The 16,401-nt window shown below is 43.2% G+C and overlaps 1 protein-coding gene across 2 annotated transcripts; it reads right to left on the bottom strand.

The window, feature by feature from the left end:
- Positions 1-993: 993 nt before the first annotated feature.
- On the bottom strand, positions 994-15,339 carry c1ql4a (complement component 1, q subcomponent-like 4). 2 transcript variants are annotated; one of them, XM_081707253.1, is made up of 4 exons: positions 14,950-15,339; positions 14,720-14,768; positions 12,980-14,549; positions 994-2,149 (listed from the first exon to the last, which is right to left on the bottom strand). In XM_081707253.1, the coding sequence occupies exons 3-4, from the start codon at positions 13,523-13,525 to the stop codon at positions 1,970-1,972; spliced, it is 726 nt and encodes a 241-aa protein (XP_081563379.1). In that variant the 5' UTR covers positions 13,526-14,549; positions 14,720-14,768; positions 14,950-15,339; the 3' UTR covers positions 994-1,969. The 2 variants fall into 2 exon arrangements, with proteins under 2 accessions (XP_081563379.1, XP_026886166.2); XM_027030365.3 differs by lacking the exon at positions 14,950-15,339 and having other exon boundaries at positions 14,720-14,887.
- Positions 15,340-16,401: the final 1,062 nt, after the last annotated feature.

The raw sequence follows: 16,401 nt of genomic DNA, 5'->3' as shown, positions 1-16,401 counted from the left end.
ACATCCAATACATTATACACATATAAAAAGATAAATGAGTCGGTGAAATTTAAACATTGTTTATTACATTTGAGTCATTTGATGAGGAGCAAATGAGGCTTTTTATAGATTTTATCGATATACTAATGCGCCGTGTATTTGTATTTTGTTCTATTTGTACATGGCTTGACTTCTCTCACAGCTACTCCTCCTGCACCTCATAGGGTTACAACAGGAGTTACTGAATCATCCATAAATAGTTCACTGATGTGTGAGGTGGAATGGCACACACATGAAAACACTGTAAGATGCTGGGAGTCTTTCTTAATGATGCATTTCTGCACAATGGAAGACACTATTGGCCATAAATACCGCACACACACACACACACACACACACACACACACACACACACACACACATACACACACAAAACACAGCATAGTCTGAAATGTCAGGGAATTAATACTTTAAAATAGGCTATTAATTAATTGCTTGCATTAATTCAATTTAATTTCTTTGGAGTTTTTTAAAACATTTTTTACATGGCCCTCAGCACTTTTAAATAAGCTTGCACTTACTGTGCATGTGTTTATTACATATTCTTTCTGATTATCTATGAAATGTTCATAAATATAATATTCAAACACCAACACTATTAACATTTAAGATTATTATCAAATATGGTTTATAATCTTGATGCAGAAATAAGCAGAAGGCTGCTAATAATTACTAACATAGCATACTTCAAGCATACTATTTCCTACATATTTATGTGGTTGTTTGTTTATTTAACAGTTATTCAAATGATATTATTATCCTGTGACAAGAACTTAGTGCACTGTGCCAGCTACTTTCAGCAATAAAGTGTTTAATTAAGACTGTTGCGCTGTGCCTATTACCCAATTAAATTCCATACCTGTACCTTTTCTTGGGGCAATTTTAGGTCATATTCATATAAAGCTACAAACACACCCACCCACCCACCCACACAAACACACACACACACACACACACACACACACACAAATAAATAAAGTCATTATCTTAATTAATAGTAAGAATCATATGATTAATAAGTTGAACTGAATAGCACTACAGATTAATTCAATATTTTAATGTTTTTTTTTTTCTCTGCCAGTGTGTTTAAATATATTGGAAATTCATGTTTGCACATCTCAGAGGTGTGGCCAGTCACTGTGTGTCGATCACGTCCCCCATGTGTCCACGCACACGGGCCATGTTTCCGATTCCAGACATGCAGCCGAAGTGCTCACTTTAAGTCAAATGAATTGAACCAGGGGACTTAAGATTAATCACAGCCCACAGTGGTGTGTGCGCGCATACATATGTCATTGTATTGAATTCCTGTTGCGCATCACTAGCCAATCAATCCCCTTGTTAGTGAAAATAACACCAATGAAATAATTTCCACAAGACCTCAGCCATACGTATCAATGGCATCCAGCTTCATCAAAGTGTGTCAAGCCTTCCAGTGGAAAGCCAAATACCTCTGAAGTGAACTGGGCTTTGCATGACATGCAAAAATGATGAGACTCATATTAACAACAACCACACACGTACACCTAATGCTGAGGGAGGAGAACACTCCTTCAGATATATTTCTATATGCAATACACTTTTTGGGAAACGTGTAGGTGTACAGGTACAGTGTATCTCCATCATTTGCGTACACATACAACTATGTGAGAAAATGCACTTCTTTAATGAGAGTTGTAGTTTGCTCATTATGACATGGAGCCCTTCTTTCACTCAGCATCAAACCATGTGCTTGCCCCCTCTGTCAAGTGTGTGTGTGTGTGTGTGTGTGTGTGAGAGAGAAAATGCGTGTGTGTGTGTGTGTGTGTGTGTGTGTGTGTGTGTGTGAGAGAGAAAATGCGTGTGTGTGTGTGTGTGTGTGTGTGTGTGTGTGTGCGTGTGTGTTCTGAGCAGCATCTCAGGGTGGCGAGACGGCAGGGCCTGAAAGCAGTCAGTCGGGGTAGATGAGGAACCCAGAGAAGGTGCTGTATTTGTTGGTGTTTCCCCCGTGGACTTTCCCCCCATCCAGCTGCACACACACCTCGTCCCCCACGTCCAAGTGCAGGATGACACTGTTGGAGGCGTAGTCATAATTCTGATCGGCATCCTGAGCGATGGCACTGGCCCTCACCTGTCACCCAGAGAGAAATAGAGGCGCAGTGAGAGGAAGGACAGGCAGACGCGCGTGCACTTCGCACTTTCGTCAGCCCTTATCATAGCCAGTGGGCCAAGCATAACAACAAGCCTGGCAGACAGAAGGGCAATATTCAGTGTGGTGAGTAAATATTACAGACTCCAGAAGCCCAGTATACTGGAACATATTTTCTGTTTGTTAATATTTAAAATATGAAATGTATTACTGTGAATTTATCCTAATAAAGTACAATCCTTAAATGTATCCTTGTATTTAATTTGACATGTTCCATTAATTGATAGGTTCATATAGAGGGCTTTTTTAATTGTTTCAGTGGTGTAATACAGCATGGCTTCGTGAGCTGTCTGACAGTGACAGGCAAGACTAAATAGATTGGGGCTACTTCCACACTTTCTCCTATTGATCTCCTTTAATGCTAGTGGTCATGTGGTCCAACCTGTGGAATAGGGGCTTGCTGTGGAGGGATGTAAACACACACTGTATCTCTTTGCCGTATCGATCTGTTGAATTTAATGTGGGAAACACATCCTGTGCACAACTTTGAAGAGCCACATGTCTACAGACACCAGCCTTATTTAAATTCTGCATCAAGGACCCTCCGTATTGACTCCCAGGAGTGGATCTTTTACTTTTTTGTTAACATTTTAAACCGTGCTTGGTCATGTGCACACAGATACACGTTCGAATAGACTTACAATTAAGGGGGTGCAGACACCTTACAATAAAATTGACAAAACTGAATGTGATAATGTGGCGCATCTTATTTTATTTACTTTTTTTTCATCTGACAGAAAAATGTGAAATTCTTAATAACACGTCCCGCATTTTTAAGGAGCCTAAGGAGCCTAAAGAGCCTAAAGAGCCATGCATGTTGAACACAGACTGAATCCTGTGCATGTCTTTTTAAATCCTGCAGTATAGATTACTTTAGTATTCTAAACAATTCTGGACATGTTTTGTTGAAATATTCCAAGAAAGAAGCAGCATATCTGCTGTCAGATGTCAGCCATCGATTGTCTAGTGCTTTGCTCAATGTCTAACCATGGTGTCACTGCTCAATCTCTGTCAAGCTTTCCAGACAAGCTTCCCTAATGGGACACACACACTGGGGAAAATATATACAGAGGCAGCCAATAAATTAAATATTTCCTATGGCCTATAACCCTGTGTATTCTATTGTTTGATATATATATATATATATATATATATATATATATATATATATATATATATATATATATATATATATATATATATATATATTGTGTGTGTGTGTGTGTGTGAGTGCGAACCCTAAATACTGTGGGGAAAAGAGCAGAATACAGAATAAGCAGGGCAAACTAATAGAATTAACTGCTCTTTTGTATGAATACAATAACTGCATACATCCATAAATAAAGCACTATCCATACACAATGTGACGGTAGTCTTGTAAAACAGTGCTTCATTTGTTTTACATTTAACCGACATGAATGTTTTCATTGAAGATATTACAGACTGTGCATTGTCTATATGTTATTCAGGTTATGTCAGTATTCTTTATGTGTATGTTCAGTCTAAAACATAGGATAGAATGGGGAGAGAACGGCAGTCCCTAGAGAACACCCAATACACACACACACACACACACACACACACACACACACACACACACACACACACACACTCATAACCTCTCAGCAATAATCTAACAAGCACTTTATTAGCACTGTTATAGTCTGTAGCTGCTGAATGAATGAGTCAATAATTTGTATATTGAATGGAGCATACTACCAGTTATGTATCATCAAATACTGATATGTGTGACCTCTCTTCCTGAACCTAGTGGGTTTAACATCCATAAACTAGAACTGCAACATCTAAATAGGCTGTCATTTCTAAAATTGTTGCTTGTAAATCATTAGCCACACAAATGTTGAAATGCAAGCTAGAACTTTGAAAGCTGAAAAACCAAAAGGGCAGAAATATTGAGCATGTACGTGCTGTCATCTGCGTCGTTCAATACGAGGGACACGTTATCCGTGTAAGTGACATTGATGGCCCGGCCTCCTCTTCCCGTCGATGCTGAGCATATGTCGTCCTGCTCATTAGTTTCACTAACCACGAAAAAGAGCCAGGCTCTCCCTCAGACTTGCTCTCGGGCTCAATACCAAAATGTGAGTGGCCACTTTAATTAGCAGACTCCCATTACAGAGCATTTAAACCCCGCATCCCCCCACTTCCATTGTTCCTCTGTATTTTGGGGGGCTACAGCGTGTCTGTCAGCGGGCAGCGGGCACACAGCTCGGCTCGCTTGATGTTTTCCGACATTTATCAAATGTAGGCGAAATGAAAGGTTGTCTTGGGGGGTGGGGGTTGGTAGAAGCAGGCCGGCGTTTCAGGATTACAGTGGACTGCAGTGGAGACGGATATTGACATCTTCCTCAGAGCCACCCTCAGACCGCCACGCCAACTTGATCTCGGCACCGGCCGCGAGCGAGGACCCGCGGGCCCACCGCAGGACTTTTCAAACCAGGGGCACCATTAAACAGAGGGGAAGGATGGAGAGATGGAGGGAGGGAGGGAAGAGGGGCGCAGCTGCGATGTCATTTTACACACAGCGCAGAGATGTGAGATGGGAGACATGAAACAGACGAGGCGAGAGGAAAAGAGACAGAGCAAAAGGGAGAGGAAGGGCGAGGGGGAGAGAGAGAGAGAGGGAGAGAGGGAGAGAGGGAGAGAGAGAGAGAGAGAGAGAGAGAGAGAGAGAGAGAGAGAGAGAGAGACAGGAGGAAGAGTGGAAGGGGGTTAGGATAACAGACCGATCAAGCGCGGCTATTTTGTGAGACCGGGGAGCTGGGAGAGTATATGAAGCTTTGTTTTTATCAGTTGCTGCTGTGCTCCAGCGGTAATAAAACTGACAGGATTCATTCTCCGTGATGTACAGACCTCTTAGAGTGGAGACAATGGGAAAGTAGCTGTTAAACTTACCTAAGGGACCCAGCACATTGCTGAGGAGGGAGAGTGGGACTCCAAAAGGGCTGGAAACTGAACATTTATTGAATAGCTAGCTCTACCAGGCCCCAAGAGGTGAACAAGATTAAAGTGAGACAAGTCATCTTTTTACTTGTTCACAAAGTTATGGTTAATTGGCACAGTATTCGAGCACTTCAAATATATGGTTCAAGAACATACAACCTATAGCAAATTATGTGGCTTACACTAATTCTATAATAAATGACTATGGGCTGCCTTATGGATTTCAGGAGCATATAATCAAGTGTCTTAAAAAGGTGTCCTGCACATTGAACTAATTTCCTCCGTCATTATGAGTTCTTCATTTATTTGTGATTCTAGTTTAATCCATCTGGTAATTAAGGACTAACAGTATAACACATTCTCTCATTATACCTCAACTGTATCATGTCTGTGATGCTGCTTGAGCAGACATTTATTACAGTAGGTATTGGTCATTAACAGACAGGCGATGGCATTTACTACACTACTGTGTGAGTGAACTCGACCTTTTGGTGATCTATTAACGGAGCGCATGACACTGGAGGGAAAAAAAATGGAGAAATGGTTAAATGAAGGAGAGGATCAAATGTGCGTTGGTCCAGCTTGCATCACGGATTGTGTTGGAAATGCACAGCAGAGACAGGTGACTATAAAATAAAACCGCACCAGGGAGGGGAAAATGGCAGCACAGGACCTGAGATGACATATGAGCCTGTTGTTGTATTGTGAACCAAGTCCACATTAGCATTACACACAAGACGCTGAAAAACAGCTCATTATTCTAATGGCTCAGAGAACAATAAAGGTGGTACCTCCAACGCGCGCGCTGGCATGGCCACCGAACAAATCTTTTCATATTTTTACATCTTCCAGTTACACCACCATCAGAGAACAGACTTCAAATGGTGGTTAAGCCAACCCCTGTATGAGAACAACCCCAGATAGTAAAAACGCTCTCACACCAAGCAAGCTGGTAAAGGAAGAATTCACAGAAGCAACTGTGACTACATTTTATTTGTTGGATAGTAGCCTTAGCTCACAGGCTGGGGCAGGCAGTGGTTGTAAAGAGATGGTGCAAGAGAATACAACTATCCACGTCCCCTTAATGTGTGCTAATTAATTCACTTCAACTGCAGCAGGTGCTGTGACACAGCAAACAAATGAGCAGTGAGCATTTTTCAGCGGGTGTTGCCTTTTAAACTGATTGGGCCCTATATCAAATTAATCAGGAGAAATATGAAGTTGATGCCATTAAGTATCAAGAAAGGCACAATTATAATTACATAACTAATCCTTGTCCACTCTCTGTGAAAAAAATATCTGTTGATCACATCACTATTTATCAGAATGCATTTCTCCAGAATCCAAATGAAGGCGCCAGACTAAATTTTGTGAAACTGTAAATTTGCCCAGATCAGCCCGTTCTGCTTCTGACTTTTACACCCTTGTCAATACTATTTCCATTTCGGTCAGTGTCGAAATGTGACCGATACACTGGATTCAGCCTCGTAACTCACAGGCCATCTAGAGACACGCTGGAGGGTATGGTGGCCCAAAGGTCACCTGGAGGACCCGGAAAACTAGAAAGATTTACTAAAGGTAATGGCTAAGTGGCCTTTGGCAGCTGCCTGCCTGCTGATGCCCACACCGCCAGGAGTCTTTAGCCTGTGACTCCTGGGGTCTGGCTTCGAGCTGGCCAGCTCAGCCACGCTGCTGAGTCCCCCTGAGAGCGGCTTTCACTGTCCATCACGGCGGTGGTGCAGACAGCTCCACCAGATGCGCACAGTAACCCGCAACCAGGTGAAACAGCGTGCTGAATACACCCAGGAGGAGCCATCAGGGACTCGCAGATTTAATTAACACCCTGAAGTCCACACACATTCCTAATTGGTAAACAAATGCAAACGTCTAGACATGGCCTTCTTGTGTGTTTTTTTTCTCTTCAAGACACCTTGTTAACCTGGCTGGCTGTTCCACGTCGGCTGGCTGTCCTCCTGTCTCTGCCTCCGCTCGTCCCTGCTCTCGGGCCCTGCAGTGGCCTCATCCCCCCCTTGTCCACTGTCTGCCCAGTTCTAGTGAGCCATCCATCATCCTCTCCCATGCCTGATCTTTTTGTCAGGCTGCCCCGCCCCCCCGCTTGCCTTTATCTTCCTCTCTGCCTGCCTCCCTGTCTCCTCCCCGCATGTCTCTGTCTCCCTCTCTGCCTGTCTCCCTGCCTCTGTCTCCCTCTCTGCCTGTCTCCCTGCCTCTGTCTCCCTCTCTGCCTGTCTCCCTGCCTCTCTGTCTCCCTCTCTGCCTGTCTCCCTGCCTGTCTCCCTGCCTCTGTCTCCCTCTCTGCCTGTCTCCCTGCCTCTCTGTCTCCCTCTCTGCCTGTCTCCATGTCTCTGTCTCCCTCTCTGCCTGTCTCCCTGCCTCTCTGTTTCCCTCTCTGCCTGTCTCCCTGCCTCTCTGTCTCCCTCTCTGCCTGTCTCCCTGCCTCTGTTTCCCTCTCTGCCTGTCTCCCTGCCTCTGTCTCCCTCTCTGCCTGTCTCCCTGCCTGTCTCCCTGCCTCTGTCTCCCTCTCTGCCTGTCTCCATGTCTCTCTCCCTCTCTGCCTGTCTCCCTGCCTCTCTGTCTCCCTCTCTGCCTGTCTCCATGTCTCTGTCTCCCTCTCTGCCTGTCTCCATGTCTCTGTCTCCCTCTCTGCCTGTCTCCCTGCCTCTCTGTCTCCCTCTCTGCCTGTCTCCATGTCTCTGTCTCCCTCTCTGCCTGTCTCCCTGCCTCTCTGTCTCCCTCTCTGCCTGTCTCCATGTCTCTGTCTCCCTCTCTGCCTGTCTCCATGTCTCTGTCTCCCTCTCTGGCTGTCTCCCTGCCTCTCTGTCTCCTTCTCTGCCTGTCTCCCTGCCTCTCTGTCTCCCTCTCTGCCTGTCTCCCTGCCTCTCTGTCTCCCTCTCTGCCTGTCTCCCTGCCTCTCTGTCTCCCTCTCTGCCTGTCTCCCTGCCTCTCTGTCTCCCTCTCTGCCTGTCTCCCTGCCTCTCTGTCTCCCTCTCTGGGTGGCCTGGCTGTGCTCTCCATGTCGCAGTCCTGGCACTCATGCAATCACATTGGTTTTCTCTCTGTGCATGGTGCTCCTTAGCCATCCTCTGGAGTTCTAGTTTTTTCAGTCTCAGCTGGAACTATATAAGATGACTGAAAATTCTCATGCACTGAGGCAAAGTGTGAAAGGATTAGATTAAACCTAAATTTACCATAAAACTTACCATAATCCCTGATGTTTGGTAAAACCTTTCTGATGACACCTCTGGGAATTGAATTCTCTCAACATCTGTCAAAATCATCCACTTGCATTTTCAGTATTCTGATTCATTATGTGGTATATTTATATCCATGGGCCTCTTTCAGATTACGTTCTGCACTATGTACTCATCAGTCTCACTTTGGTGCAACCACCATCTGATCGTCAAACCCGCTTTGGTGCTGCCACTGTCTTATCATCAGACTCGCTTTGGTGTTACCACTGTCCAATCTTCATTATATGGCCTGGGGTGGTTTTTATGATCCATTTCTGCTGCAGGGCTTTTTCCCCCTTCTCTCGCTCTCTTTTTATATCGCATTAAACCAACGAAGCCAGCAATCCACTCACATATCCACACACAGCTCTCTCTCTATCGGAGTGACACAAGGTGCATCACCCTAGTGAGGCACAGCCACCTGATGGGCTTGAGATGGACTGAGATGGGGTTAAATAATTAAATTGAGTGAAAAGATAATTAATGGGCAATCAATGAACATACAGAAGAGAGGCGTAAGGGTGGTGGGTAGAGGATCCAATCTAGGAGTTATGAATGATTTAATAGGAGGAGCAGACTAGCATGACAATTCTAAACTGTACACGGCTGCTATAGGACCTCTTTAATGTGCTTTCACTTCTCTTCACAAGGTGTGCCTTCGCACTGTCAGAAACGTCAACAGTGAGAAAAAAGCACATTTTCAGTATTCATTGCCTAATTAAATAGAAACGGGCAATTTGTAGCTTTTGCTTATTAATAAAGACGCCAGTGCTCCTTTAGACTTTCGCGCCACATAGAAAATTGAAGGGTGAATGAGTTTATCACTTGATGTCTCATGCACACAGGTCATGTCTCTTGATCCCTTAGAAAAGATCATTCATAAAACACATTTTTCCTGTGCTGTCCATATTCTGCCCTTAGTCTTTCATTAGTGTCAGGGGACTAGACAACTGGATGAATAAGCCATCAATTTTCCATTCATTATTTATTTATTGGAAGTGCCAACCTGCTTGTCCACACCCCGACAGTCATATCTGCTTATCTGTGCTGCATCCCCTTTACGGTGACAATCAAGACACAGAAATGATGTTTGCTAAAGAAGAAGCCAGAAAACCTTCCCTTCAAGGATCAGAGTGGTTTTAGTGACTTCACTCTTGATGCAGTAATGTTCACCTAAGATTTCGCTGTAGACCATTTCAACAAGCTCATCTGTTAACTACTTCTGGTAATAACTATAATCAAATACATATTTGCTAAATTATACAACATGATTAAAATAATTTCTACTGGGAAACAAAACATGTGGCACAATCTTGGGAGTGCATCCTCACACCTCACCCATTTTATAATATCGAAACAAATGGCAAGCTATATTTTGTCTTTTCACTTGTAAGTGCCATATTATTGATTGCCTGCTAGTCACAAGGCCAGCCACTAGGGCTTGTCATAGGAATTGGAAAAAAAGAAGCTACTGTCCACTGCTGGAAATACGTCAACTATCCAACTCAAGGGCTGCAAGAGGACACCAAAACCAAACAGCATATACATGTACTTTATGTTTATTAAAACATTTTCACTTTGATTTTTTCCCCATATTTTGTCCTATACAGCCCCTTCCTCACTGTGTGACCTTTACACCAGTAGCAATGCCAAACAGCCACACATCTAGTCTGGCTAAAGTTAGGTCAATGTGGATATTCACATTTATTGTAAAAATTTTAATGTGTGCTGATATCCAAATGATCACAATAGTCTTTGTTTTCTTTTAAATGCTAAAATATGGAAACCCTTTAATTTCCATGTTGCATAGACATGTCAGCATCCATCTTGATGAGTTGGTTTGTCCTTTATTTAAGTGTTTAATTTAGATTTTAAAATGAGAACTATACATTAAGTAGATTTTCAGTTCAGCAAGGAACTATGTGACTTTATGCAAATAACTCACCGAAGCTTCAGAAAACTGTATCTGTGCTGAATATGTCTGCCAAAGGACTGGTTTTGCAATATTTTCACATTAATTCACATAAATACAAATTAAATAAAGCTGTAGTCTGTCATCCTATGAGAAACATGGATACGAACAGGCCAGTTTCAAAACTGCTTAGTTTTACATCGTAAAAGCCTGTTACAATTTAACTCCCAGCCTACAGCATTAGGCAGTTTCCCAACATTCCCAATGGATCCCAGTTATTTCTGTTGCTTATGTCTAATTTTGCATCGATGTTTACAGTAGAGAATTGTTTTGTGCTGGTTGTGATGCTAACAGTAACACAGGATGCATTCTATGGGTTTTATAGTTAATATTCAACATAATTATGTTTATATACCTAAAACTCAGTAGTAAAGCAGTAACGGTTGGTTGAAGCAAGCAAGCAAAGTTTATTTATATAGCACATTTTACAACAGCTTGTCACAAAGCAGCTTTACATATATCTGGGTCCGAGCCCCAACAGAGCAAGCCAAAGGTGACAGAGGTGAGCAAAAACTTCCTAAGACTGAGAGGAATAAATAGAAACAATCCATTGTCAAACACCTCAGCAGTTTTAAAGAACACCAAGCACTCAACTCCACCATGTTTTCATGCACACACACATACACACAGCTGATTCATCCTTTAATGACAGGCAGAGAGGGACCTTCACAATGACAACATCAGCAACTGAGTCATGAGCAGGGAAGGCCTACTGGATAGCTGTGACTCAACCCAGGAGCACCTCTGTGAAAGCTATCTGAAATCTAATGCAATGTTCATATCCCAAAGGGACATTATATGGAGAGTAAACAAGCTGGCTACAGGTAAATGGTACTATATGTTTTAATTACACAGCATATTACAGTCATCATGCTCTGGGTTAGGGTTAGTTACTGGGCTGCAAAACTGCAAAAACCTCTGAAAAGCTGAAAATATTGTGGGCACAAAAATAATAATTTTTGTGCCCACAATATTTTCAGCTTTTCAAGTGTGTGGTGAATTATTCCACAAAAATAATAATTTTTGTGGAATAATTCACCACACACTTGTGCTTATGGCAATATTGCTTCAGATAGGAACATCTGTGGGGAAAGATCCATTGACTGAGCATAGGCAACCACATTTACAAAAGCTTCACGAAAAGCAAGAAATCAAGCTCTGTTGATCTTCCACTGATGCCAACCTAACCAACCTAGCCACGGGTGCTAGCATGGCATTCTGTAGAGGTGTATCAGCAGACTAACTCACAACAGTCTGCCAGAAATAAACCATGTTACAAACATGTTTCACAGAAAATATTTTAGAGATGCGAAAAACATGTTATGTGAATTTCCCTCAACAAGCTTTCAATGTCATTTTATAGAAAGTTGGATTATTATGAAATAGATTCACTAGAATATGAACTAATGCAGTGAACCTCCAAGGTCTTACACATCACTGACTACAGGAAAAAAAAAAGAATTTCTACAGTAATTCTAATCTCTATTGTAATCTCTAGATATTAAAGTAGAATATATCATACTGTATATAGATAGCTATATGTTAATTGCAACAACATGAACAACTCTGAGCTGTAGAGAGCTAACAAAAGCTGCTCATAAATGTCAAAAACATGACCTATGAACAAAGGTGATATAACGCCAGTCATGACCAATGAATAAAGGTGATATATCGCCAGTCATGACCAATGAATAAAGGTGATATAACGCCAGTCATGACCAATGAATAAAGGTGATATAACGCCAGTCATGACCAATGAATAAAGGTGATATAACGCCAGTCATGACCTATGAATAAAGGTGATATAACGCCAGTCATGACCTATGAATAAAGGTGATATATCGCCAGTCATGACCAATGAATAAAGGTGATATAACGCCAGTCATGACCAATGAATAAAGGTGATATAACGCCAGTCATGACCAATGAATAAAGGTGATATAACGCCAGTCATGACCTATGAATAAAGGTGATATAACGCCAGTCATGACCAATGAATAAAGGTGATATAACGCCAGTCATGACCAATGAATAAAGGTGATATAACGCCAGTCATGACCTATGATTAAAGGTGATATAACGCCAGTCATGACCAATGAATAAAGGTGATATAACGCCAGTCATGACCAATGAATAAAGGTGATATAACGCCAGTCATGACCTATGAATAAAGGTGATATAACGCCAGTCATGACCTATGAATAAAGGTGATATAACGCCAGTCATGACCAATGAATAAAGGTGATATAACGCCAGTCATGACCAATGAATAAAGGTGATATAACGCCAGTCATGACCTATGAATAAAGGTGATATAACGCCAGTCATGACCTATGAATAAAGGTGATATAACGCCAGTCATGACCAATGAATAAAGGTGATATAACGCCAATCATGACCTATGAATAAAGGTGATATAACGCCAGTCATGACCTATGAATAAAGGTGATATAACGCCAGTCATGACCAATGAATAAAGGTGATATAACGCCAGTCATGACCAATGAATAAAGGTGATATAACGCCAGTCATGACCAATGAATAAAGGTGATATAACGCCAGTCTCACCTGTCCATTCTTTTTGAGGTCTGCCCACATGCTCGTGCCATCTCCTCCCCTCATGAGAACGTGGTAGGTGAAGTAATAGATACCAGGGAGGGGGCATGTGAACTTGCCAGTGCTGGGCTCATAGTAGTTGCCCACATTGGTGACCACGTCGTCAAACTTGAGCACGTCGCTGCCCTCATGCTGTTTGCGCAGGCCTGCATAGAAAGCAATCTTCGGGCTGTAGAAAGAGGGCACATAACCATTAGGACCAGGTCCCGGGGGTCCCTGTGGGCCAGGCTTTCCTGGCTCTCCAGGAGGTCCTCGGGGTCCAGGTGGTCCCGGGAGTCCTGGAGGCCCCCTGTATGCAGATTTTCCTCTTCGGTTCATGAAATCGGGGGGTGGCGGGGAGACAGCCGTCAATTCTTGGCCATGTTGTGAAGGGGTGTAGGGGTCACAGACCATCCGGCAACTGCCAAGCATTTCATAACGACTTCCTGCACTTCCGGCTCCTCCCCCTTTCGTGCTGTGGACCAACAGAGGTATGGCCACCAGGAGAATAAGAACCATGGCTACGCCCACCGCCGCCCCTATAACGCGCTTGCGGCGGCTGATCCGAGAGGTAGCCAGGGCGAGAAAGTCCTCGTCTCCTTTGGGCGGAATGGTGCCCGCCAGCGTGGACCGCGGACTCAACAAAAAACACAGACTAACGGTATGACAGAAAGGAGTTATGGTGAGTTTCTAAAATGTGAACATATATAAATAGAACTCAGAAGCGAAGATGTCTAAGGATAGATGAGACCAATGGGCGGAAGATAATGGATAATTTGTGAGTGATGTAAATAGACCAAAAAGAGCGTGGAGCACACAGAGAGGAATGGTCGCTGAGGGACTGTGGGTAGAATTGGCTGGGGGAGTTGACAGAAAGACGGGGAAGATTGACAGGTGGAAGAGAGAGAGAAAGAGCGAGAGACAGAGAGAGAGAGAGAGAGAGAGAGAGAAGAGCAGGGGCACAGATGAGATCTTTGAGCTCTGGTTCACCTATGTGCTACAGCACTCTGAGCACAATAATTACAGCACTGTTCGTGTTATTACGAATGTTCTGTTTTCTGACTCAATACACAAATGTTGGTTTGTTTTTTTTCTTTATTCTATTCCCCCCTTTTACAAGCTTTGTTATTACGTGGGGATTCCTCTAGGGCACGCAAGGCTCTTTTAGGCTCTCTCTTTTATCCCAGATCAGTGAAAATGTTTGTCCCACAGCTCAGAAAGGGGGCACTTTAGCAGTAGCTGACAAAGGAAACAATTGTGAAATTCGATTCAGTTGAGGTTATGTGCTATCATAAAATCTGATATTTGCAAAACAGGCGTACCAGGAGCTCACTTTATCAAGGGAGAATTTCAATGCTCCATGACCGAAAATAAAATTAAACTGACACTTGGAAATTCTCTTGCCAAATGAAATTTAGCTCTGCGTTTTTGTAGGAGTCCCCGACTCAAGACTGAGGAAAAAGTCTCTGGTGTCTTAGAATATGAAAATGCCTTGTTTTAGCACTGATCCATCGCTTTCATGGGGACTGATAAAATTCCATAACTGGAAAAAAAAAAAACAGATGAGGAAATCAGACAGGCTAAAGTTAACCTCCATCAGTAACACAGTCAATGTAGGTTAACACTTTACAGCAAAGACATTTCATTTACGTGAAAAGACAAATAAACTTGACGTTGCGTGATCACTATTTTGCACGCTACGGTATTCGCTACCTTTTCGTGCCGTCATTCAGAGAACTGTAATTTCTCTTCGGTCACCATCCTGCGGAAACAGCATCAAAAGACAACAATTCAAACATATTTAGCACATTTAAACAAATCTGTCACGCCTGCACTCCTCGTCCTCCCCACGCGAGGATGTAGCGACGGTGCAGCTCGGAGCGCAACTTTGAACGCTCAACGAGAGCGGACGCGCTTCTGCAGTAAAGTTCAGCAACACTCACCCTCCTGCAGCGCCCCGTCCTTTTAAAGCTCCTAAGCGGGTCAGTCGGTAAGCGCAATTAAAAAAGTTGCCGTCATCGCGTGCAAGCACGGAAGAGGGCTCGCGTGGTGGCAGGCAGCACGCGCGCGCGCTTGCTTCCTCGCGTTGTGCTGCCGAGCGAGCCGAAGGATTAGAAAGAGCGAGCGGATTTCACCGCCGAAACAGCTCTCGGTTTATAAAAGAGAGATGCGAGTTAACTCATAACAAGTAGAAATCACTCGCTTTAACGGCGCGCCCGTTCCATTTCTTCAGCGATAGGCAGCGATGGTTTAATTTAATTGTCCCAGTTATCCGACAAATTACGGAGGAAATGTCGAGTTTGTACCGTCTGAAGTTCGCTGAAGCAGCGAAACGCTTCCCACGGCTGCGCAGCTCGGACTTCTCCAACACCTGTGAGATTTGCAGACTATTTGCACTCTCTCCCCTCGTGTTTCGGTCTGCTCGCCCCCTCCCTCCTCGTTCCCTTAGCCCTTTCTCTGTCCCTATAACCGCACTCACTGTTCAGGCAGCCTAATTGTTATAGAGGAAAAATGTAAATGTAATGATTTATCAAGGCTATCGGTACCCTGTGCACAGCTATGAGACAAAACCTTTTTAAATGAGCTAATCGCGTTTTATGGAAAATGGGGAAAAACAGATAAGAATATGAATAACACATCAGTGTTGTGGGTTAAGGATGTCACATCAAGTATTTTCGAGGCCTGTGTGTGTGTGTGTGTGTGTGTGTGTGTGTTGCTTTAGCTTCCTATCTTTTAGACCTCATTAGTGAGGGACACTGAGACCATTGTGCTCTCTCTCTCTCTCTCTCTCTCTCTCTCTCTCTCTCTCTCTCTCTCTCTCTCTCTCTCTCTCTCTCTCTCTCTAATGCACACAGTCTCACATGCACATATATATTGCAGTTACCATCAGCCCTCAGTAATTGCACTAAATTCTGTATTCTGTAGAGACTAGCAAAGTGCCCCAAATCTTTAACAGATCATAACAAATGAAACTTACGGCGACGTACAGGCATTGTTTCCTTGCCCTTGTTTACTCATTTTATACACACAGTCCTACGTCTCATCCCCTTAAGAACCGAATGTGATCTAATGTGTACAAATGATGAATAATCCCACTAAATTAAGTTATTTTCTGATCATCACTGAAGGAATTAATTATGGAAAGGCAGTTTTGCATGAACAATTTGTGTGCGTTTTTTTCCCTCACAGTATGTGCAACTCACTGCTAACTGGCTAAATGTGGGGGTTTTGTGCCCGCTCCATTGAGAATTCTGTGTAACTCATCCGATCTCCCTTCCTGTCAGGTTTAATCACACATCTGCATTTTTAAACTTTAATGGCAAAGGTGGGAGTAAGGGGAATACATACTGATGCCTCTTTCTCCTGCTTCCTCCTCTCTCTGATACGACCACTGT

Source organism: Electrophorus electricus, chromosome 24 (assembly GCF_041902795.1).
Source record: "Electrophorus electricus isolate QZ-2024a chromosome 24, ASM4190279v1, whole genome shotgun sequence".
NCBI classification, from domain to species: Eukaryota; Metazoa; Chordata; class Actinopteri; order Gymnotiformes; family Gymnotidae; genus Electrophorus; species Electrophorus electricus.
This window is presented reverse-complemented; position numbering and strand designations above follow the sequence as displayed.